A 26,656-nucleotide genomic window follows, 5' to 3' on the forward strand; every position below is an offset into this window, starting at 1 on the left:
GTGGCCTCTGGTTCTGGACTCCCCCAACATCGGGAACATGTTTCCTGCCTCTGGCGTGTCCTTCTATTCTTCTGATTTCTATGGCCTTGCCAAATTTGAATCCAATCTACCAAGTCTCCATGGATCCCATGCGCCTTAATCGCCTGCATCAACCTGCCATGAGTGACCTTGTCAAAGGTTTCATTAAAATGTATGTATACGAGATCCTCTGTCCTACTCTCATCAATCAGCTTTGAGACTTCCTCATAAAACTCATTCAAGCCTGAAAGACACAAAGCCATGCAGACTTTCCCCACTTGGTCCAATTCCAATCCCAGTTGTTTTGCAGGTATTTCTGAAGCCCTTTCAGATCACTCAGTTCCGTGTTTCAGCTCTCTCCTACTTCAGTTCTCTCCTACTTCAGTTATAATTCTATAATATCTTCATTTTCAGCTACCTAAACCTTCCTACTGAGGATGAGAAGTGACTTGATAGAGGTGCACAAGATGATTAAAAGGCATTGATTGAGTGGACAGTAAGAGGTTGTTTCTCAGGGTAGAAATGGCTTATAAGGGGGGCATAATTTTACAGTGATTAAATTAACCTAAGGTGGTGGAGTATCAGAGGAAGGTTTTTCACACAGACGGTGGTGGGTGTGAGGAACGTGCTGCAAGGGGTGGTAGAGGCAGATACCATAGAAAAAACCATAGAAACTACAGCACAGAAACAAGCTTTTGGCCCTTCTTGGCTGTGCCGAACCATTTTCTGCCTAGTCCCACTGACCTGCACACGGACCATATCCCTCCATACACCTCCCATCCATGTATCTGTCCAATTTAGTCTTAAATGTTCAAAAAGAACCCGCATTTACCACCTCGTCTGGCAGCGCATTCCATACTCCCACCACTCTCTGTGTGAAGAAGCCCTCCTTAATGTTTCCTTTAAACTTTTCCCCCCTCACCCTTAACCCATGTCCTCTGCTTTTTTTCTCTCCTTGCCTCAGTGGAAAAAGCCTGCTTGCATTCACACTATCTATACCCATCATAATTTTATATACCTCTATCAAATCTCCCCTCATTCTTCTACGCTCCAGGGAATAAAGTCCTAACCTATTCAACCTTTCTCTGTAACTGAGTTTCTCAAGTCCCGGCAACATCCTTGTAAACCTTCTCTGCACTCTTTCAACCTTATTAATATCCTTCCTGTAATTTGGTGGCCAAAACTGAACACAATACTCCAGATTCGGCCTCACCAATGCCTTATACAACCTCATCATAACATTCCAGCTCTTATACTCAATACTTTGATTAATAAAGGCCAATGTACCAAAAGCTCTCTTTACGACCCTATCTACCTGTGACGGCAAATAACAATGGACCCAGCACTGATCCCTGTGGCACACCAGTAGTCACAGGCCTCCACTCGGAGAAGCAATTCTCTACTACCACTCTTTGGCTTCTTCCATTGAGCCAATGTCTAATCCAGTTTACCACCTCTCCATGTATACCTTGCGACTGAACTTTCCTAACTAACCTCCCATGCAGGACCTTGTCAATGTAGACAATATCCACTGCCTTCCCTTCATCCACTTTCCTGGTAACCTCCTCGAAAAACTCCAATAGATTGGTCAAACATGACCTACCACGCACAAAGCCATGTTGACTCTCCCTAATAAGTCCCTGTCTATCCAAATGCTTGTAGATTCTGTCTCTTAGTACTCCCTCCAATAACTTACCTACTACCGACGTTAAATTTACCGGCCTATAATTTCCCGGATTACTTTTCGATCCTTTTTTAAACAACGGAACAACATGAGCCACTCTCCAATCCTCCGGCACCTCACCTGTAGACAGCGACATTTTAAATATTTCTGCCAGGGCCCCTGCAATTTCAACACTAGTCTCCTTCAAGGTCCGAGGGAACACCCTGTCAGGTCCCGGGGATTTATCCACTTTAATTTTCCTCAAGACAGCAAGCACCTCCTCCTTTTCGATCTGTACAGTTTCCATGATCTCACTACTTGTTTCCCTTAATTCCATAGACTTCATGCCAGTTTCCTTAGTAAATCAGACGCAAAAAACCTATTTAAGATCTCCTCCATTTCCTTTGGTTCTGCACATAGCCGACCACTCTGATCTTCAAGAGGACCAATTTTATCCCTTACAATCCTTTTGCTCTTAATATATCTGTAAAAGCTCTTTGGATTATCCTTCACTTTGACTGCCAAGGCAACCTCATGTCTTCTTTTAGCCCTCCTGATTTCTTTCTTAAGTATTTTCTTGCACTTCTTATACTCCTCAAGCACCTTATTTACTCCCTGCCTCCTATACATGTCATACAACTCCCTCTTCTTCTTTATCAGAGTTGCAATATCCCTTGAGAACCAAGGTTCCTTATTCCTATTCACTTTGCCTTTAGCCCTGACAGGAACATACAAATTCTGCACTCTCAAAATTTCTCCTTTGAAGGCTTCCCACCTACCGATCACATCCTTGCCAGAGAACAACCTGTCGCAATCCACGCTTTTTAGATCCTTTCTCATTTCTTCAAATTTGGCCTTCTTCCAGTTAAGAACCTCAACCCTAGGACCAGATCTATCCTTGTCCATGATCAAGTTGAAACTAATCGTGTCATGATCACTGGAACCAAAGTGCTCCCCTACACAGACTTCTGTCACTTGTCCTAACTTGTTTCCTAACAGGATATCCAATATTGCATCCCCTCCAGTTTGTCCCTCTATATATTGTTTTAGAAAACTTTCCTGAACACATTTTACAAACTCTAAACCATCTAGACCCCTAACAGTATGGGAGACCCAATCAATATATGGAAAATTAAAATCCCCTACCACCACAACTTTATGTTTCCTGCAGTTGCCTGCTATCTCTCTGCAGATTTGCTCTTCCAATTCTCGTTGACTATTGGGTGGTCTGTAATACAATACCTTAGGGACATTTAAGAAACCCATAGATAGGCCCATGGATAATAGAAAATGGAGGGCTATGTGGAAGGGATTGATCCTACAGTAGGTTAAAGGATCAGTACAACATTGTGTGGTGTACTGTTCTATGTTCTATCAAGCAGTAGTAAATCAAGGCAACTGGACTTGCTGTGTTGTCTAGAAGACATTTCATCACTCGTCCGAGAGGCTTCTTCAGATCTGATCCGTGATGGGTAATTTTCCAGCTTGTAAACTCGAGTTGTTTAAAGGTACAGCAATCACGAGGGTCGTTAAGAATCATAGAGACAATGAGAGGATCATTAGTCTTATCTTTACATGAATGGAGGTGTGAACTGTTGTGGAGATGCCGGGGTAGAGATGTTACGACTGCATTCTAAGTAGCTGATGAGTGTCATACCCCATCCCCTCTGTTCAGGGATGGGTTTTCCAGTTTGACAAAGATAGCTTCTTTAACCCCTCTTTTAAGCAACCTGTCCTCCCTGTCCAAAAAGTGCACATTGTTATCTCTACCTCATTACCTTTATGACTCTTAATGGCCCTCATGTGATTGCGATACTGTACCTTCAAAAACTGACAGTTTATAAACTGGCAAACTACCCACGATGGATGACACTAGACAAGTCTTATGGAGGAGTGATGAAACGTCTTCTCGACGACACACGTCCAGTTGCCTCGATTTACTACTGCCTGATAAACAATGACCTGGATGACTGAGAATCTTCATGTTCTATTCTTTTTATGTCTGTTTTGGTAAAATTTGTGACCTTTCTTGTGATCCAAGGTTCCCAAACACAGGAGCACATTGTCCTGAACTTTGACCAGCATGTATCTTTGGCCAGCTGCGTCGAGCTGCAGCTCCTTAGGGACCGGTTTAAGGAACTGGAGATGCAGCTCGATGACGTTCTTCTGGTCAGGGAGAGTGAGGAGGTGATAACGAGGAGCTATAGGCAAATAGTTACACCAGGGCCTTGAGAGTCAGACAAGTAGGTAACAGTCAGGAAAGAGAAGGGTAAGGGTCAGATACTAGAGAGTACCCCTGTGGTTGTCCCCCTTAACAATAAGTACTCCTGTTTGAGTACTTCTGTAAATATTTTTTACTTAGTCTAGGATTTTTACTCTGCCATATATATGAGGAAATTTTAGAATCAACAGTATCGATAAAGGATTTACAAATAACAGTTGGTACCGCTTGAAATAGATACAAAAATTTAGGTAGAATAATAATCTTAATAGCATAGACTTGGCCAATCAGTGATAAAGACTATGGGGACCATTTAGTAAACAATTGTTTAACCTGATTAATTAACGGTAAAAAATTGAGCTTAAGTAAGTCCTTATGCTTAGTAATTTTAACACCTAGATAAGTGAAATAGTCCGTAACCATTCTGAATGGTGAACGTCTATAAATTGGAACCTGCATATTTAATGGGAAGAGTTCACTCTTACTAAGATTCAATTTGTAGCCAGAAAAGTTACAAAACTGAGCAAGCAGGGATATTACTGCCGGAATGGATTTCTCAGGGTTAGAGATCCTGTTTGAGTACTGTTGGAAGGGGACAGCATACCTGGAATAGTGGCCATGCCTCTGGCACAGACTCTGGCCCTGTGGCTCAGAAGGGTAGGGAAAGGAAGGATCATAGAAACATAGAGAAACTACAGCACAATAGAGGCCCTTCAGCTCACAATGCTATACTGAACATGTACTTACTTTAGAAATTACTGAGGGTTAACCATAGCCCACTATTTTTCTAAGCTCTATGTACCTATTCAGGAGACTCTCAAAAGACTCTATTGTATCAACCTCCACCAGCATCGCTGGCAGCCCATTCCACGCACTCACCACTCTCTGCGTAAGAAACTTAACCCTGACATCTCCTCTGTACCTACTTCCAAGCACCTTAAAACTATGCCCTCTCATGATAGCCATTTCAGCCTTGGGGAAAAGCCTCTGACTATCCACACGAGCAATGCCTCTCATCATCTTATACACCTCTATCATGTCACATCTTATCCTCCATCTCTCCAAGGAGAGAAGGCCAAGTTCACTCAACCTATTCTCACAAGGCATGCTCTCCAATCCAGGCAACATCTTTGTAAATCTCCTCTGCACCCTTTCTATAGTTTCCACATCCTTCCTCCAGTGAGGCGACCAGAACTGAGCACAGTACTCTAAGTGGGGTCTGACCAGGGTCTTATTTAGCTGTAACGTTACCTTTCAGCTCTTAAACTTAATCCCATGGTTGAAGAAGGTCAATGCACTGGATGCTTTCTTAATCAGTCAACCTGCGCAGCAGCTTTGAGTGTCCTATGGACTCAGACCCCAAGATCCCTCTGATCCTCCACACTGCCAAGAGTCTTACCATTCATACTATATTCTACCATCATATTTGACCTACCAAAATGAACCACCTCACACTTGTCTGGGTTGAACTCCATCTGCCACTTCTCAGCCCAGTTTTGCATCCTATCGATGTCCTGCTACTGCTTGAGTGCGTGGAATGGGCTGCCAGCGACAGTGGTGGGGGCGGATACCTGAACAGGTATATGGAACTCAGAAAAATACAGGGCTATGGGTAACCTCAGGTAATTTCTCAGGTAAGGACATGTTTGGCGCAGATTTGTAGGTCGAAGGGCCTGTATTGTGCTGTAGGTTTTCTATGTTTCTATGTAATCCACTTCTCAGCCCAGTTTTGCATCCTATCGATGTCCCACTGTAACCTCTAACAGCCCTCCACACTATCCACAGCACCCGAAACCTTTGTGTCATCAGCAAGTTTACTAACCCATCCCTCTACTTCTCATCCAGGTAATTTATAAACTTCACAAGAGAAGGGGTCCCAGAACAGATCCCTGAGGCACACCACTGGTAACCAACCTCCATACAGAATATGACCCGTCTATAACCACTCCTTGCCTTCTGTGGGCAAGCTGATTCTGGATCCACAAAACAAGGTCCCCTTGGATCCCATGCCTCTTTACTTTCTCAATAAGCCTTGCATGGAGTACCTTACCAAATGCCTTGATGAAATCCATACACACTACATCTACCGCTCTACTTCCATCAATGTGTTTAGTCACATCCTCAAAAATTTCAATCAGGCTCGTAAGGCATGACCTGCCTTTGACAAAGCCATGCTGACTATTCCTATTCATATTATATCTCTCCAAATGCTCATAAATCCTGCCTCTCAGGATCTTTTCCATCAACTTACCAACCACTGAATCACTGGTCTATAATTTCCTGGGCTAACTCTATTCCCTTCCTTGAATAAGGGAACAACATCTGCAACTCTATAATCCTCCGGAACCTCCCACGTCCTCATTGATGATGCAAAGATCTTTGGCAGAGGCTCAGCAGTCTCCTCTCTCACCTCCCACAGCAGTAATAGAGGACTCTATAGTTAAGGGGTCCGACTGGTGATTCTGTGGTCGCAAGAAAGGAACATGAATGGTTGTTTGCCTTCTAGGTTCCAGGGTTCGGGACGTTTCTGATTGCGTCCACGATATCCTGAAGTGGGAAGGTGAACAGCCAGAGGTCGTGGTACATATTAGTACCAATGACATAGGCAGGAAAAGGGATGAGGTCCTGAAAACAGACTACAGGGTAGTTCAAAGGAAGTTGAGAAGCAGGACCTCAAAGGTAGTAATCTCGGAATTACTGCCTATGCCACACGACAGTGAATATAGGAATAGAATGAGGCGGAGGATGAATGCGCGGCTGAGGGATTGGAGCAGGGGGCAGGGATTCACATTTCTGGATCATTGGGACCTCTTTTGAGGCAAGTGTGACCTGTACAAAAATGATGGGTTGCACTTGAATCCGAGGGGGACCAAGATCCTAGCAGGGAGGTTTGCTTAGGCTATTGGGGATGTTGAGAATTGCTGGGGGGTGGGAACCGAACTGAAGAGACTAAGGAAGGGGCTGTTGACTCACAAATAGGGAAAGCTTGGAGACAGTGTGAGAAGGAAGATAGGCAGATGATGGAGAAGGGATATGCTCACACTGATGGTTTGAGATGTGTCTATTTTAATCCAAGAAGCATCACGAACAAAGTGGATGAGCTTAGAGCGTGGATCAGTACTTGGAGCTATGATGTTGTGGCCATTACAGAGACTTGGATGGCTCAGGGACAGGAATGGTTACTTAGAGTGCCAGGCTATAGGTGTTTCAGAAAGGACAGGGAAGGAGGAAAAAGAGTTGGGGGCGTGGCACTGTTGATCAGAGATAGTGTCACGGCTGCAGAAAAGGAAGAAGTCATGGAGCGGTTGTCTATGGAGTCTCTGTGGGTGGAAGTTAGAAACAGGAAGAGGTCAATAACTTTACTGGGTGTTTTTCATAGACCATCCAATAGTAACAGGGACATCGAGGAGCAGATAGGGAAACAGATTCTGAAAGCTGTAATAATAACAGGGTTGTCATGGTGGGAGATTTTAATTTCCCAAATATTGATTGGCATTTCCCTAGAGCGAGGGGTATAGATGGGGTGGAGTTTGTTAGGTCTGTTCAGGAAGGTTTCCTGACACAATATGTAGATAAGCCTACAAGAGGAGAGGCTGTACTTGATTTGTTACTGGGAAATGAACCTGGTCAGGTGTCAGATCTCTCAGTGGGAGAGCATTTTGGAGATAGTGATCACAACTCTATCTCCTTTACCATAGCATTGGAGAGCGATAGGAACAGACAAGTTAGGAAAGCATTTAATTGGTCTAAGAGAAAATATGAAGCTATCAGGCAGGAGCTTGGAAGCCTTTTCTCCTTGGAGTGACAGAGGATGAGAGGTGACCTGATAGAGGTGTATAAGATGATGAGAGGCATTGATCATGTGGATAGTCAGAGGCTTTTTCCCCAGGAATGTAATGGCTAGTACGAGAGGGCACAGTTTTAAGGTGCTTGCAAGTAGGTACAGGGGAGATGCCATGCAGAGAGTGGTGAGTGCGTGGAATGGGCTGCCAGCAACGGTGGTGGAAGCAGATACGATAAGGTCTTTAAAGAGACTCCTGGATAGGTACATGGAGCTTAGAAAATTAGAGGTGCTATGGGTAACCTAGGTAATTTCTAAGGTAAGGACATATTCGGCATAGATTTGCGGGCTGAAGAGCTTGTATTGTGCTTTAGGTTTTCTATGTTTCTATGTTCTGTTTCATAAATTGGGAATAGATGTTCTCAGGGAAATGTACGGCAGAAATGTGGCAAATGTTGAGGGGATACTCGCATGGTGTTCTGCATATGTACATTCTAACGCGACAGGGGAAGGATGGTATGGTACAGGAACCATGGTGTACAAAGGCTGTTGAAAATCTAGTCAAGAAAAAAAGCTTACAAAATGTTCAAAAAACTAGGTAATGATAGAGATCTAGAAGATTATAAGGCTAGCAGGAAGGAGACTAAGAATTAAATTAGGAGAGCCAGAAAGGGCCATGAGAAGGCCTTGGTGAGCAGGATTAAGGAAAGCCCCAAGGCATTTTACAAGTATGTGAAGAGCAAGAGGATAAGACGTGTGAGAATAGGACCAATCATCTGTGACAGTGGAAAAGTGTGTATGGAACTGGAGGAAATAGCAGAGGTACTTAATGAATACTTTGCTTCAATATTCACAATGGAAAAGGATCTTGGTGATTGTAGGGATAACTTACAGCAGATTGAAAAGCTTGAGAATATAGACATTAAGAAAGAGGATGCGCTGGAGTGTTTGGAAAGCATTAAGCTGGATAAGTCACCGGGACCGGACCAGATGTACCCCAGGCTACTGTGGGAAGTGAGGGAGGAGATTGCTGAGCCTCTGGCAATGATCTTTGCATCATCAATGTGGACGGGACAGGTTCCAGAGGATTGGAGGGTTACAGATGTTGTTCCCTTATTCCAGAAAGGGAGTAGAGATAGGCCAGGAAATTATAGACCAGCGAGTTTTATTTCAGTGGTTGGTAAGTTGATGGAAAAGATCCTGAGATGCAGGATTTATGAACATTTGGAGAGGCATAATATGATTAGGAATAGTCAGCATGGCTTTGTCAAGGGCAGGTCGTGCCTTACGAGCCTGATTGAATTTTTTGAGGATGTGACTAAACATGTTGATGAAGGTAGAGTAGTAGATGTAGTGTATGTGGATTTCAGCAAGGCATTTGATAAGGTACACCATGCAAGGCTTGACGAAGGGTCTCGGCCTGAAACGTCGACTGCACCTCTTCCTACAGATGCTGCCTGGCCTGCTGCGTTCACCAGCAACTTTGATGTGTGTTCCATGCAAGGCTTATTGAGAAGGTAGGCAGGCATGGGATCCAAGGGGACCTTGCTTTGTGGATCCAGAACTGGCTTACCCACAGAAGGCAAAGAGTGGTTGTAAACATGTCATATTCTGCACAGAGGTCAGTTACCAGGTGTGTGCCTCAGGGATCTGTTCTGGGACCCCTACTCTTCTTGATTTTTATAAATGACCTGGATGAGGAAGAGGAGGGATAAGTTAGTAAATTTGCTGATGACTCAAAGGTTGGTGGTGTTGTGGATAGTGTGGAGGACTGTTAGAGGTTACAGCGGGACATGGATAGGATGCAAAACTGGGCTGAGAAGTGGCAGATGGAGTTCAACCCAGATAAGTGTGAGGTGGTTCATTTTGGCAGATCAAGTATGATGGCAGAATATAGTATTAATGGTAAGACTCTTGACAGTGTGGAGGATCAGAGGGATCTTGGGGTCCCAGTCCATAGGACGCTCAAAGCTGCTGCGCAGGTTGACTCTGTGGTTAAGAAGGCATACAGTGCATTGGCCTTCATCAACCATGGGCTTGAGTTTAAGAGCCGAGAGGTAATGTTGCAGGACCCTGGTCAGACCCCACTTGGAGTACTGTGCTCAGTTCTGGTCACCTCACTACAGGAAGGATGTGGAAACCATAGAAAGGGTGCAGAGCAGACTTACAGGGAAGTTCCCTGGATTGGGGAGTATGCCTTATGAGAATAGGTTGAGTGAACTCGGCCTTTTTTCCTTCGAGCTACGGAGGATGAGAGGTGACCTGATAGGGATGTGTAAGATGATGAGAGGCAGTGATCATGTGGATAATCAGAGGCTTTTTCACAGGGCTGAAATGGCTAGCATGAGAGGGCATTTAAGGTTCTTGGAAGCAGGAACAGAGGAGATGTCAGGGGTGAGTTTTTTTATGCGGAGAGTGGTGAGTGAATGGAATGGGCTGCCGGCGACGGTGGTGGAGGCAGACACAATAGGGTCTTTTAAGCGACTCCTGGATAGGTACAGGGAGCTTAGAAAAATAGAGGTCTATGGTTAACCCTATGTAATTTCTAAAGTAAGTACATCTTCGGTACAGCATTGTGTGCTGAAGGGCTGTAGGTTTTCTATGTTTCTACCATACAGGGCAGTTATCAGAGGCAAGTTCTTTACAGAGAGAGTCGTAGTCGTTTGGAAAGCCCTGCCTCTACGATGGAAGAGGCTGCTGTATTAGGGACATATAAGAATAGATAGGCACATAAAGATAGAAAAATTGAGGGCTATGTGGGAGGGAAGGGTTAAATTGATCGTGGAGTAGGTTAAAAGTCTGAAGAACTTGTACTGTGCTATAATGTTCTATGTTCTATGTTACCAACTCTCTCTCTCACAAGAGCATGAGGGAATTAGGGGAGATTTGATAGAGCTATGCAAAATGCTGGGGGGTGTATATTGGGTAAATGCAAGCAGGCTTTTTCTACTGAGGTTGGGTGAGACTAGAACTGGAAGCCAAAGGTTACAGGTGAAAGGTGAAATATTTAAGGGGCCACGAGGGGAAACTTTTTACTCAGAGGATGGTGGGAGTGTGGAATGAGCTGCCAGTGGAAGTTTAGGACGCGGATTCATTTCCAATATTTAAGAGAAATTTCGATGGGTACATGGAGGGAGGGATATGGAGGGCTATGGTCTGGATGCAGCTCGATGGGTCTAGACAGAATAATAGTTTAGTATGGGCTAGATGGGCCAAAGGGCCTGTTTCTGTGCTGTAGAGCTCAATGACTCTATGTTGGATGTAGTCTTACCTGCTGGTAGCAGTCCTGCCTACATTTTAACCGGTTGGTGCTTCATTATGATACTGCCTGCATTAATCAGAAAGAAAGTCATAGAGTCATACAGCACAGAAACAGGCCCTATGCTCATCTGAGATGTCCCATTCAAGTGAGTCCCATTTGCCAGTGTTTGGCCCAAAGGTTTGGACAAACTTGGATCATTTTGTTTGGACTGTCAGAAGCTAAGGAGCAAGATGATAAAACTGTAGTATTAGACCTGCACAGGCAAGCACCTCCCAGTCTCCACCCAACTAATAGGAGACAACTACTGCTCATTTTCAACCCATCACCTGCAGCCTATTTAAACCCAGTACGCATCCACAATCCTTGTTCACTCATCAAACCAGCCGGCCTCAACTAGTGGTTCCTGGCCTTCAGTTACCCTGTTGCCTGTGGTGTTCAGTGTCTGTTCTCTCTTGTTTTGTGTCCCCTCATGGCTTGTTACTTTGCAGTTGATTAGTAAAGTTGTCGCTCACCGCTAAATCATTTCCGCTGCTCTGCCTCCTCTACATTTCCTGACAGGTAGATAAAGTTCACTCAAAAATATCAAATACTAGAGTATAGCGTTGAGGTGAGAGAGGAATGTTTGAGAGCAATTGATGAGATAGAGAGCTTGCTTCCTGAAGTGCACTGTTTCTGAAGGGAAATGATTGAAGTCGATGGAAAAGGAAGGGAGGAGAAGATGGCGGCGCGACGCAGCTCGCAGCAGCCACTCCGGTGAATGATATCTGTTACTTGTCAAGTAGGGTGCCGTGCACAGTCCTGATTTGATGCAGACAGATGTGAGAGTATGGAGGAACATCTGGAGAAACTTCTGAAATGCCTGTTTTGCCGCCGCTGCTACTGTGTGATCCAGAATCTCCGGAGGGAAAGGCCTCAAGTCCTCGGCTTTGCTTGTTGCTCGGCAGCCGGGGTGGGGTCAAAACGCTTGGCAGAGATGGTGCTTGGTGCTCGGTGTCGGAGGCTCGAAGTTTTCAGACAGACTCAGAGTCAGCTGCGGGCGAGTGCTCCAATGCATCGGCAAGTTGTGGTGCTTCTGTCTGCGTGAGATGATGGGGCTATCGGGACTTGAGACGTTTTTTACCATGTCCATGGTCTGCTCTTTATCAAATTACAGTATTGCTTTGCACTGTTGTAACTATATGTTATAATTATATGGTTTTTGTCAGTTAATCTTGGTTTGTCCCATGTTTCTGTGATATCTTTCTGGAGGAACATTGTATCATTTTTTAATGCATGCATTTCTAAATGACAATAAACGAGGACTGAGTGTCCTCACAATCTAATCTAAACAAAACTAAAAGACACATTTGCATCCTCACAGATGTGTCTGAACTTTAGTTCATTTCTGGAACATCTTTTGAACCACAGGGTAGTACCACACAGAAACTTTACTCCCAGTTATCAGGGACCTGTCCAGCACTTGACATGAACCCACTCCGCAGCAATGTAGATGGCATGGCCCTCAGCAATACATGGACCCAAAACAAAGAATCTGTTAACAGCCACTACGAATTGTGTCAGAAACTGTGGCGGCATTACACACAGCAAGTATATAAAACCCACTCAAGATTCGGCACAGATTGACAGCACCAATTTTCCTTCATACCTGTTTTCGGACTTAAAGATTCCCTCAGGTAATAGGTATGGAGCTTCTTTTTGACGCGCCTCAATCACCTGTAAAAAGGTCAACAGTTAGGAAGTCTACAAGGCTGAGGGAGAGAGAGTGTATCACCGATTTGACCAGTGGGATACAGAGTGAATCAGGGTTTTGACGAATGGGAGACACAGTGAATTACGGGTTGAACCAATGAGGACACAGAATGAATGAGGGATTTTTCCAATGGGAGACTCAGTGAATCATGGGTTTAACCAATGGGAGCAGAGTGAATCACTATCTATCTCCCCCTTTACATTCTTGACTCCCTTGTTTGTTCATCCCTGCCTGTTAATGTGTCTGCCTAGATCAGTGGTCCCCAACCACCGGGCCGCGGACCAGTACCGGACGCAAAGCATTTGCTACTGGACCGTGAGGAAACGATATGATTTGACGATATGAGTCAGCTGCACTTTTCCTCATTCCCTGTCACGGGCGGCACCTTTCCCTGTCAGCGGCACCTTTCCTCATTCCCTGCCGGGCCGTGAGGAAACTTTTCCTCATTCCTTGTCACGGCCACTGTTGAGCCATTATGTATGCGAGGTCATTACGCACGCGTCATCCATGTCAGCGCGGGAAGGAGATCAACTCCTCAAGCTTGCAAATGGCGGCGGGCTGAAAAGTACGTTTGACATAACATCTCTGCCGGCATTCTGGATCAAAGTCAAGGCTCAATATCCTGAGATAGCCGCGAAAGCACTGAAAATGTTGCTTCCATTTCCAACATCATATCTCTGTGAAGCCGAGTTTTCTGCAATGAATGCAACGAAAACTAAATTGCGGAATAGACTGGACATAAGGAACCCCCTTCAAGTATCGTTGTCTCCCATCACATCTCGATAGGACCGTCTTGTTGCAGGAAAACAAGCCCAGGGCTCCCACTGATTCAGCGATATTGGTGTGTGCAATGATTTTAGATGTTCATACGGGGAAAATATGTGCTGTGTGTTTAATGTCCAAACGTTACTTAAAATGTTATGATGCTATTGACTTACTTATATAACCATATAACAATTCCAGCACGGAAACAGGCCATCTCGGCCCTTCTAGTCCGTGCCAAACGCTTCTCTCACCTAGTCACACCAACCTGCACTCAGCCCATAACCCTGCATTCCTTTCCTGTCCATATAGCTATCCAATTTTTCTTTAAATGATAATATTGAACATGCCTCTACCACTTCTACTGGAAGTTCGTTCAACAGTTACTTCAAGCTCCCCTGTCCTCCCCTGATAATTGACTTATCACTATATTCGTGCGAGGACAATATGCGCTGTGTGTTTAATATTAAATTCGTTAGATAGACCCTTTTACAAATGAAATTGCGTGTATTAGCCACTTCTCACCTATATTCCGGTCGTGATTAACAACCTCCCCCCCCCCCCCCGAGCAGAATCGCCAAAAACGATTTGCAGGGAAAAAGATCGGCAGGTACACACGTGGGCAGGTCACGCATGCGCACTGGTGCCCGCACAAGGGTCGGCCGATCCGCAAGAATATTGACAATATTAAACCGGTCCGCAGTGCAAAAAAGTTTGGGGACCCCTGGTCTAAATGTCTCTTAAATTTTGGCCTCATATCTGTCTCCACCTCCTTCCCTGACAGACATCAGTGAAGTAACGGTTTGTCTCATATCCTGGTAGTTTTGTGTGGTTGACTGGGTGAATACATTGAAAGACAGGACAGTGGACATACAATAGCTAGGTGTAAAATAAAGAACAAGTTGCAAATAAAATATTAGCCAGAAAAAAGGCAGGAAAAGGTTGACATCTATGGTTGAGAAGAAAATTAGAAGGCTGGATACCAGCGAAAGGATGAAGCTGCTAAAGCTGGCAGAAACAGCAGGAACATAAGACGTCGACTGTACCTCTTCCAAGAGATGCTGCCTGGCCTGCTGAGAAACAGCAGAAGACTTGATGGCAAGAGGCAGCTTTGAAATCAGTCAGGCCTGAGAAATTGAGTAATTGAGGAAGAAAGGCTGATTGAATATGACAGCAGGCTGGTGCGGAGGATAAAAACAAATGGAAAGAAATGTTATTGTTCAGTAAAACAAAACAATCAATGAGGGAAAATGTGGGTCCCCACAGGTGCAGACAGGAGAAATAACTACTGGGAAAAGGAAATGAAGATGATAGATGAGCGTTATTATGGAGACATATAGTGAATTGTATCATTTGCCACAATGACCAACACAACCTAAGAATGTACTGGGGGAAGCCCACAAGAATCACCATGCTTCCATCGCCAACATAGTATGCCCGAAGTTTACTATACCTAACCCATATGTCTTTGAAACTGGGGCACCCACAGAAACCCAGGCAGTCGTGGGGAGATTGTACACACTCTTTGCGGACAGTAGCACAAGTTGAATGCAGGTCAGTGGCACTGTAACAGTGCTATGCTATCGTGCCACCTCAAAATCCTCCAGATATTTGGAAAATTACATAGAAGACACACAATATCTGCCTGACATACTGGAGATTCAGGGATGCAGTGAGGGGGGAAATGGAGGAACTGTTGGTCACAATATAATCCTGGAGTTGGTGAGTTTGGAAGTTGATAAATCCCCAAAAGCTGCTGAACCACATGGCGGAGTTATGATAGAGGTGACATTAGAGATAGTGGGTGCTCTTGGTCCATCTGGGTACAGCACATGCCCTCTAATGAAGGCAGCATTCTGGTGAATACCTTCTACACCCTCTCCAAAGCTTCAACCCCCTTCCTTTAAGACCACAGGACCTTAAGATATAGGAGTAGAATTAGACTATTTGGCCCATTGAGTCTGCTCTGCCATTTCATCATGGCCAATCCCATTTTCCTCTCAGCCCCAATGTTCTGCCTTCTCCCTGTCTCCTTTCATGCTATGACTAATCAAGAATCTATCAACTTCTGCCTCAGATTCACCATTCTCTGGCTAAAGAAGTTCCTCCTCATCTCCATTCTAAAAGGACTCCCCTTTATTCTGAGGCTGTGTCCTCTGGTCTTTGACTTTCCCATGATAGGAAGCATCCTTGTCACATCCACTCTATCAAGGCCTTTCACCATTCGATAGGTTTCAATGACGTCACCCCTCATTCTTCTGAATTCCGGTGAATACAGGCCCAGAGCCATCAAACGCTCTTCATATGACAAGCCCTTCAATCCTGGAATCATTTTCTGAGAGAAAAGGCGAAAAATTGCCAGTATGGAGCATTTGGGGTATTTGTGTACAGGGAGGGGCAGCTCTCTCCCCTTTGGTCTCCACCAGACACTCAGCTCTCACCTGTGAATCATAGTAGTTGTTTGCATACGACAGTGGTCACACCCTAGTATACTGCTCCATATGGTGGGCTAAACCAGGTGAGGGTAGAAGCTGGGCCTCATGCCCCTGTGAGGTAGGGACATAGCCCAGTGCAGTAGGGACATACCCGTCTTAGTGTGCAAAGCCATTTCTGGCGAACTGGGTAGATGAGATCCAACGGCTAGGAATATGTTTCTGCAACTCTCGGTGAAGGACATGACGAGGCATAAACGGAGTTATGGTCTTCTGCGGCAACCAAGGAAGACTGCCAGTGACGATGATGGCTCTTACCACTAGAGCTGGACTGCCAAAGGTGAGGCAGCGGAACTGTCCCAGTGTCACTTTAGAAACTCTACCACACAGGTTTCCTGTTATCTTTGACTATGACATATGAGTGGTACGAGTGAGAGAGGCACAGAGGTTGTTGGCGATGGATGGAATTGGATGGGAGGGAGATGGTAGTTAGTTAACAGCAGGTGGGGGGAGTGAATTGGGGGACCAATGTTGTAGGTGATGTGTGAAACCCGATCATGGTGGCAGCGGGGAACGGGGGCCGGGGGAAATGATGGACTAATGGGAGAGCTGAACAAGGCAAGAAGTAAACAAGATAGACAGATGAGTGTGTGTGGAAAGAGAGTGTTGGATTGGACTGTATAATTGTTCTTTTCAGTTTAATAATCTACGCCTGCTTGTATTTTATATAATTACCTATGTATAGCAAATGTTCTGTGTTGTCTCCAAGTGCTCTCTTTCTGGAAGCTTCTTTGGTGTCACATTATTTGAATAGAGGCCATCTGATTGGTTAACTTTTACCTACAAATTTGAATGGCATGTCTCAGATCTACGGCAGAAGGAGGGCTGATCACTTTGGCCCGTCATCTTTACTTCTTTTTTCCTTCTCTTACTGGACTTTTCAGTCCGTGGCCTCCTCTCCTGCAGTGATGAGACCACACTCAGGTTGGAGGAGCAACACCTCCTATTCCATCTGAGTAGCCTCCAACCTGATGGCATGAACATTGATTTCTCAAATTGTCCCCCCCCCCACCTTCTCCTTCACCATTCCCCATTCCCATTTCCCTCTCTCACCTTATCTACTCACCTGCCCATTACCGCCCTCTGGTGCTCCTTTCTTCCATAACCTTCGATCCCCTCCTATCAGATTCCCCTTCTCCAGCCCTTGATCTCATTTACCAATTGACGTCCTACCTCTTTACTTCACTCCTTCCCCTCTTCTGGTTTTACCTATCAACTACAACTTTGTACTTCTTCCTCTCCTCCCCACACATTCTTACTTTGGCTTCTGATCTCTTTTACCCAGTCCTGATGAAAGGTCTTGGCCCAAAACGTTGACTGTTTACTCTTTTCTACAGATGCTGCCTGGCCTGCTGAGTTCCTCCAGTATTCTGTGTGTGTATTGCTTTGATTTTTAACATCCGCAGATATTCTCCTGAGACTCCTGCTACTGGCCACTTCCAATTCCTTTGTTTCCTTAGCAAGTTTTGTGCCTCTTTCTTGACACGAAAAAACCCTGGATCAAAAACATCAGAATCCATCAGGAACTTGGAAGATGTAATACTGTACTTCCACCAGCCGGGTGGTAAGATCCCATGTTATTCATCCAATTTTTATTTGGCCTCTGCATAACAATGAAGAGGGCCGAGGTTAGACTGGTCACTGTTTGAGTGGGAAGCGAAGTTAAACCAACATGTAACCCGACGCTGAGGTAGTCACTGTGGACAGTGTGTGGGTGCTCTGCAGATCAGTCACCTCATCTACGCTTTGTTTCTGATCCCACCACCTCCTCTGGCAGCGGTTTAAAAGAAAAAAAACTACAAAGTTCAACTTAAATTCACTATCAAAGTACACACGTAACTAATAACAATCCCGAGATTCAGTTTCTTCCAGGCGTTCATAGTAAATATAAAGAAACATAATAGAATTGATGAAAAGCCACACACAACAAAGTTGAAACAATGTGCAAAATATACCAACTTGTGTAAATTCAGTTAAGTTCCCAGTTATTGTCTTCTCTCAGCCATGGTGCGGTGATGCCTGTAACATCATACCTGTCAATCTGCAAACGTACTACAAGTTCATCTACCTTATTCCATATGCTATGCACATTCAAGTATAACCCTTTGGTATAACTCTTTATTTATCTACCCTTTTCGATTTTGTCCGCCTTTTACGTTGCAACTTCTCCTGTTAACTGCAATTTTTCCCAATCTGTTTGCAAACTAGCTACCTCATCTTTAGTTTTATCAACCACCTTTCCAACAATACTTCTTACAGGAAAGGCGGATGATAATGCTGAAGATGAAGTAGCTGACTCCAGCTATATAAACATTGGAGCCAGATCTCCCAGGACTGAGTTCCGGAATGACCGCTGTGCTAGAAATACAGAATCCCTTCCCTCTAATGCCAATTAGATTCTTTGTTGACTTAACACTGAAACTGAGAGGTTTTTGGACACATGCCAGTAAGACCATAGAGACCATAGAAACTACAGCACAGAAACAGGCCTTTTGGCCCTTCTTGGCTGTGCCGAACCATTTTCTGCCTAGTCCCACTGACCTGCACACGGACCATATCCTTCCATACACCTCCCATCCATGTATCTGTCCAATTTATTCTTAAATGTTAAAAAAGAACCCGCATTTACCACCTCGTCTGGCAGCTCATTCCATACTCCCACACTCTCTGTGTGAAGAAGCCCCCACTAATGTTCCCTTTAAATTTCCCCCCCCTCACCCTTAACCCATGTCCTCTGCTTTTTTTCTCCCCTTGCCTCAGTGGAAAAAGCCTGCTTGCATTCACTCTATCTATACCCATCATAATTTTATATACCTCTATCAAATCTCCCCTCATTCTTCTACGCTCCAGGGAATAAAGTCCTAACCTATTCAACCTTTCTCTGTAACTGAGTTTCTCAAGTCCCGGCAACATCCTTGTAAACCTTCTCTGAACTCTTTCAACCTTATTTACATCCTTCCTGTAATTTGGTGGCCAAAACTGGACACAATACTCCAGATTGGGCCTCACCAATGCCTTATACAACCTCATCATAACATTCCAGCTCTTATACTCAATACTTTGATTAATAAAGGCCAATGTACCAAAAGCTCTCTTTACGACCCTATCTACCTGTGACACCACTTTTAGGGAATTTTGTACCTGTACTCCCAGATCCCTCTGTTCCACTGCACTCCTCAGTGCCTTACCATTAACCCTGTATGTTCTACCTTGGTTTGTCCTTCCAACGTGCAATACCTCACACTTGTCAGTATTAAACTCCATCTGCCATTTTTCAGCCCATTTTTCCAGCTGGTCCAAGTCCCTCTGCAGGCTCTGAAAACCTTCTTTACTGTCTACTACACCTCCAATCTTTGTATCATCAGCAAATTTGCTGATCCAATTTACCACATTATCATCCAGATCATTGATATAGATGACAAATAACAATGGACCCAGCACTGATCCCTGTGGCACACCAGCAGTCACAGGCCTCCACTCGGAGAAGCAATTCTCTACTACCACTCTTTGGCTTCTTCCATTGAGCCAATGTCTAATCCAATTTACCACCTCTCCATGTATACCTAGTGACTGAACTTTCCTAACTAACCTCCCATTCGGGACCTTGTCAAAGGCCTTACTGAAATCCATGCAGACAATATCCACTGCCTTCCCTTCATCCACTTTCCTGGTAACCTCCTCGAAAAACTCCAGTAGATTGGTCAGACATAACCTACCACGCACAAAGCCATGTTGACTCTCCCTAATAAGTCCCTGTCTATCCAAATGCTTGTAGATTCTGTCTCTTAGTACTCCCTCCAATAACTTACCTACTACCGACGTAAATTTACCGGCCTATAATTTCCTGGATTACTTTTCGATCCTTTTTTAAACAATGGAACAACATGAGCCACTCTCCAATCCTCCGGCACCTCACCTGTAGACAGCGACATTTTAAATATTTCTGCCAGGGCCCCTGCAATTTCAACACTAGTCTCCTTCAAGGTCCGAGGGAACACCCTGTCAGGTCCCGGGGATTTATCCACTTTAATTTTCCTCAAGACAGCAAGGACCTCCTCCTTTTCGATCTGTACAGTTTCCATGATCTCACTACTTGTTTCCCTTAATTCCATAGACTTCATGCCAGTTTCCTTAGTAAATACAGACACAAAAAACCTATTTAAGATCTCCTCCATTTCCTTTGGTTCCGCACATAGCCGACCACTCTGATCTTCAAGAGGACCAATTTTATCCCTTACAATCCTTTTGCTCTTAATATATCTGTAAAAGCTCTTTGGATTATCCTTCATTTTGACTGCCAAGGCAACCTCATGCCTTCTTTTAGCCCTCCTGATTTCTTTCTTAAGTATTTTCTTGCACTTCTTATACTCCTCAAGCACCTTATTTACTCCCTGCCTCCTATACATGTCATACAACTCCCTCTTCTTCTTTATCAGAGTTGCAATATCCCTTGAGAACCAAGGTTCCTTATTCCTATTCACTTTGCCTTTAGCCCTGACAGGAATATACAAATTCTGCACTCTCAAAATTTCTCCTTTGAAGGCTTCCCACCTACCGATCACATCCTTGCCAGAGAACAACCTGTCCCAATCCACGCTTTTTTAGATCCTTTCTCATTTCTTCAATTTTGGCCTTCTTCCAGTTCAGAACCTCAACCCTAGGACCAGATCTACCCTTGTCCATGATCAAGTTGAAACTAATGGTGTTATGATCACTGGAACCAAAGTGCTCCCCTACACAGACTTCTGTCACTTGTCCTAACTCGTTTCCTAACAGGAGATCCAATATTGCATCCCCTCTAGTTGGTCCCTCTATATATTGATTTAGAAAACTTTCCTGAACACATTTTACAAACTCTAAACCATCTAGACCCCTAACAGTATGGGAGACCCAATCAATATATGGAAAATTAAAATCCCCTACCACCACAACTTTATGTTTCCTGCAGTTGCCTGCTGTCTCTCTGCAGATTTGCTCTTCCAATTCTCGTTGACTAATGGGTGGTCTGTAATACAATACCTTAGGGACATTTAAGAAACCCATAGATAGGCCCATGGATAATAGAAAATGGAGGGCTATGTGGAAGGGATTGATCCTACAGTAGGTTAAAGGATCAGTACAACATTGTGTGGTGTACTGTTCTATGTTCTATCAAGCAGTAGTAAATCAAGGCAACTGGACTTGCTGTGTTGTCTAGAAGACATTTCATCACTCATCCGAGAGGCTTCTTCAGATCTGATCCGTGATGGGTAATTTTCCAGCTTGTAAACTCGAGTTGTTTAAAGGTACAGCAATCACATGAGGGTCGTTAAGAGTCATAGAGACAATGAGAGGATCATTAGTCTTATCTTTACATGAATGGAGGTGTGAACTGTTGTGGAGATGCCGGGGTAGAGATGTTACGACTGCATTCTAAGTAGCTGATGAGTGTCATACCCCATCCCCTCTGTTCAGGGATGGGTTTGCCAGTTTGACAAAGATAGCTTCTTTAACCCCTCTTTTAAACAACCTGTCCTCCCTGTCCAAAAAGTGGACATTGTTATCTCTACCTCATTACCTTTATGACTCTTAATGGCCCTCATGTGATTGCGATACTGTACCTTCAAAAACTGACAGTTTATAAACTGGCAAACTACCCACGATGGATGACACTAGACAAGTCTTATGGAGGAGTGATGAAACGTCTTCTCGACGACACACGTCCAGTTGCCTCGATTTACTACTGCCTGATAAACAATGACCTGGATGACTGAGAATCTTCATGTTCTATTCTTTTTATGTCTGTTTTGGTAAAATTTGCGACCTTTCTTGTGATCCAAGGTTCCCAAACACAGGAGCACATTGTCCTGAACTTTGACCAGCATGTATCTTTGGCCAGCTGCGTCGAGCTGCAGCTCCTTAGGGACCGGTTTAGGGAACTGGAGATGCAGCTCGATGACGTTCTTCTGGCCAGGGAGAGTGAGGAGGTGATAACGAGGAGCTATAGGCAAATAGTTACACCAGGGCCTTGAGAGTCAGACAAGTAGGTAACAGTCAGGAAAGAGAAGGGTAAGGGTCAGATACTAGAGAGTACCCCTGTGGTTGTCCCCCTTAACAATAAGTACTCCTGTTTGAGTACTTCTGTAAATATTTTTTACTTAGTCTAGGATTTTTACTCTGCCATATATATGAGGAAATTTTAGAATCAACAGTATCGATAAAGGATTTACAAATAACAGTTGGTACCGCTTGAAATAGATACAAAAATTTAGGTAGAATAATAATCTTAATAGCATAGACTTGGCCAATCAGTGATAAAGACTATGGGGACCATTTAGTAAACAATTGTTTAACCTGATTAATTAACGGTAAAAAATTGAGCTTAAGTAAGTCCTTATGCTTCTTAGTAATTTTAACACCTAGATAAGTGAAATAGTCCGTAACCATTCTGAATGGTGAACGTCTATAAATTGGAACCTGCATATTTAATGGGAAGAGTTCACTCTTACTAAGATTCAATTTGTAGCCAGAAAAGTTACAAAACTGAGCAAGCAGGGATATTACTGCCGGAATGGATTTCTCAGGGTTAGAGATCCTGTTTGAGTACTGTTGGAAGGGGACAGCATACCTGGAATAGTGGCCATGCCTCTGGCACAGACTCTGGCCCTGTGGCTCAGAAGGGTAGGGAAAGGAAGGATCATAGAAACATAGAGAAACTACAGCACAATAGAGGCCCTTCAGCTCACAATGCTATACTGAACATGTACTTACTTTAGAAATTACTGAGGGTTAACCATAGCCCACTATTTTTCTAAGCTCCATGTACCTATTCAGGAGACTCTCAAAAGACCCTATTGTATCAACCTCCACCAGCATCGCTGGCAGCCCATTCCACGCACTCACCACTCTCTGCGTAAGAAACTTAACCCTGACATCTCCTCTGTACCTACTTCCAAGCACCTTAAAACTATGCCCTCTCATGATAGCCATTTCAGCCTTGGGGAAGAGCCTCTGACTATCCACACGAGCAATGCCTCTCATCCTTTTATACACCTCTATCATGTCACATCTTATCCTCCATCTCTCCAAGGAGAGAAGGCCAAGTTCACTCAACCTATTCTCACAAGGCATGCTCCCCAATCCAGGCAACATCCTTGTAAATCTCCTCTGCACCCTTTCTATAGTTTCCACATCCTTCCTCCAGTGAGGCGACCAGAACTGAGCACAGTACTCTAAGTGGGGTCTGACCAGGGTCTTATTTAGCTGTAACATTACCTTTCAGCTCTTAAACTTAATCCCATGGTTGAAGAAGGTCAATGCACTGGATGCTTTCTTAATCAGTCAACCTGCGCAGCAGCTTTGAGTGTCCTATGGACTCAGACCCCAAGATCCCTCTGATCCTTCACACTGCCAAGAGTCTTACCATTCATACTATATTCTACCATCATATTTGACCTACCAAAATGAACCACCTCACACTTGTCTGGGTTGAACTCCATCTGCCACTTCTCAGCCCAGTTTTGCATCCTATCGATGTCCTGCTACTGCTTGAATGCATGGAATGGGCTGCCAGCGACAGTGGTGGGGGCGGATACCTGTACAGGTATATGGAACTCAGAAAATTACAGGGCTATGGGTAACCTCAGGTAATTTCTCAGGTAAGGAGCATAAGACTTAGGAGCAAAATTAGGCTATTTGGCGCATCGAGTCTGCTCCGCCAGTTAATCATTGCTGATCCTTTTTTCCCCTCCTCAGCTTCACACCCTGGCCTTCTCCCCGTAATCTTCGGTGCCATGTACAGTCAAAAACCTATCAATCTCTGCCTTAAATACATCCAAGGATCTGGCCTCCACAGCTGCATGTGGTAACAAATTCCACAAATTCACCACCCATTGGCTAATGAAATTTCTCCACATCCCTGTTTTAAATGGACACCCCCCTATCCTGAGGCTGTGCCCTCTTGTCCTAGGCTCTCCCACCATAGGAAACATCCTTTCCATATCTACTCTGTCTAGGCCTTTCAACATTCATATCCGGTTCATCCTTCTAAAGTACAATGCAGAGTCATCAAACATTCCTCACATGATAACCCTTTCATTCTAATGGAATCATCCTTGCGAACCTCCTCTGGACCCCCTCCAGTGCCAGCACATCTTTTCTTAGATGAAAAACCCAAACCTGTTCAGAATACTCAAAATGAGGCCTCAGCAGTGCCCTATAAAGCCTCAGCATCACATCCTTGCTCTTCTATCCTAGACCTCTTGAAATGAATGCTAACATTGCATTTGCCTTCCTCACCACCGACTCAACCTGCAAGTTAACCTTTAGGGTGTTCTGCACAAGCACTTCAATGTCCTTTTAATCTCAGATTTTTGGCTTTTCTCCCCATTTAGAAAATAGTCTGCATATATATTTCTACTATCAAAGTGCATGACCATGCATTTTCCAGCATCGTATTTCATTTGCCAACCTCTTGCCCATTCTCCTAATCTGTACAAGTCCACCTGCAGCCTTCCTGTTTCCTCAACACTATCTGCCCCTCCACCAATCTTCGTAACATCTACAAACTTGGCAACAAAACTATCTATGCACACAAAATGCTGGAGGAAATCAGCAGGCCAAGCAGCATCTATGGAAAAGAGTACAGTCGACGTTTCGGACCAAGACCCTTCAGCAGGACTCAGGATTTCTAGCATCTGCAGATTTTCTCTTGTTTATTTCATCATCTAAATCATTGAAATACAGCATAAAAACAAGCAGTCCCAACATGGACCTCTGTGGAACACCTCTAGTCACTGGCAGCCAACCAGAAAAGGATCCTTTTACTCCCACACACTGTCCCCTACTGATCAGCCAAAGCTCTAACCATGCCAGTAGCTTTCCTGTAATACCATGGGTTCTTAACCTGGTAAGCAGCCTCATGTGTGGCACCTTATCAAAAGACTTCTGAAAATCCAAATGTACAACATTCACTGCATCCCCTTTATCTATCTGACATGTAATCCCCTCAAAGAATTCCAACAGGTTTGTCGGGCAAGATTTTCCCTAAAGGAAACACTGCTGACTTTGTTCTATCTTGACTGTGTCACCAGGTACTCCATATCTTATCTCCATAACCTTATCCTTAACTATTGACTCCAACATCTTCCCAACCACTGAGGTCAGGCTAACTGGTCTATAATTTCCTTTCTACTGCCTTCCTCCTTTCGTAAAGAGAGCAGTGACATTTGCAGTTTTCCAGTCCTCTGGCACCATGCCAGAGTCCAATGATTTTTGAAAGATCTTTACTAATCCCTCCACAATCACTACCGCTACCTCTTTTAGAGGGTGCAGTTCATCTTGTCTAGGCGACTTATGTACCCTTAGGTCTTTCAGCTTTTTGAACACCTTTCCTTTGTAATAGTAACCACCCTCACTTCTCCCTCTCAAATTGCAGCATGAATTCAATCACATTATGATCACTGTCTCCTCAGGGTTCCTTTATGTTAAGCTCTTTAATAAGATCTGGGTTATTACACAACACCCAATCTAAGACAGCCTTTCCCCGAGTAGGCTCAAGCACAAGCTGCTCTAAAAAGCCATCCCGTAGGCATTCAATAAATCCCCTCTCTTGTGATCTGACACCAACCTGATTTTCCTAATTCCCTTGCATATTGAAGTTTCCCATTACAATTGTGTCATTACCTTTATTACATGCCTTTTCCAGCTCCCTTGACAATCTCAACCCCACATTTTAGCTACTATTTGGAGGCCTATATATGATTCCCATCATGGTTTGTTTTACCCTTGCAGTTTCTAATCTCCTCCCACAAAGATTCAATCTTCTCTGACCCTACCTCACCTCTTTCTAAAGATGTAATTCTATCTCTTACCAACAGAGCCACACCACCGCCTATGCCTTCCTGCCTGCCCTTTTGACACAAAGTATATCCTCTGACGTTAAACTCTAACTATAGTCATAGTCATACTTTATTGATCCCAGGGGGAAATTGGTTTTGTTACAGTTGCACCATAAATAATAAATAGTAATAGAACCATAAATAGTTAAATAGTAATATGTAAATTATGAAATAAGTCCAGGACCAGCCTATTGGCTCAGGTTGTCTGACCCTCCAAGGGAGGGGTTGTAAAGTTTGATGGCCACAGGCAGGAATGACTTCCTATGACGCTCTGTGTTGCATCTCGGTGGAATGAGTCTCTGGCTGAATGTACTCCTGTGCCCACCCAGTACATTATGTAGTGGATGGGAGACATTGACCAAGATGGCATGCAACCCAGACAGCGCCCTCTTTCCAGACACCATTGTGAGAGAGTCCAGTTCCATCCCCACAACATCACTGGCCTTACAAATGAGTTTGTTGATTCTGTTGGTGTCTGCTACCCTCAGCCTGCTGCCCCAGCACACAACAGCAAACATGATCGCACTGGCCACCACAGACTCGTAGAACATCCTCAGCATCGTCCGGCAGATGTTAAAGATGCTATGTCCTTCTTTCAGCCATGACTCAGTGATGCCTACAACATTATATCGACCAATCTCTAATTGCGCCATGAGTTCGTCCACTTTATTCCGAATGCTATGTGTATTTAAATACTGACCTTCAGTCCTGCATTCTTTGCCCTTTTGCCTCTGTGGTACAATTTAACTCTTTCCTTTGTCTTCAGTTGTACTGAATCATTGGCTTGTCCTTCCTTACATATTACATCATCTACTGGCTCACCCTCTGC

The 26,656-nt window shown here is 44.2% G+C and overlaps 1 protein-coding gene across 3 annotated transcripts in view; it reads right to left on the reverse strand.

Annotated features, from left to right (window-relative positions):
* Positions 1 to 26,656, reverse strand: part of LOC140202111 (protein EFR3 homolog B-like) — a 280,457-nt gene that overhangs the window by 53,836 nt on the left and 199,965 nt on the right. For all 3 annotated transcript variants that reach the window (XM_072266969.1, XM_072266968.1, XM_072266970.1), the window contains exon 17: positions 12,591 to 12,658. In XM_072266969.1, coding sequence (XP_072123070.1) covers positions 12,591 to 12,658 — 68 coding nt within the window. The remainder of the gene's footprint in view (positions 1 to 12,590; positions 12,659 to 26,656) is intronic.

Source organism: Mobula birostris, chromosome 8, assembly GCF_030028105.1.
Source record: "Mobula birostris isolate sMobBir1 chromosome 8, sMobBir1.hap1, whole genome shotgun sequence".
Classification (NCBI taxonomy): domain Eukaryota; kingdom Metazoa; phylum Chordata; class Chondrichthyes; order Myliobatiformes; family Myliobatidae; genus Mobula; species Mobula birostris.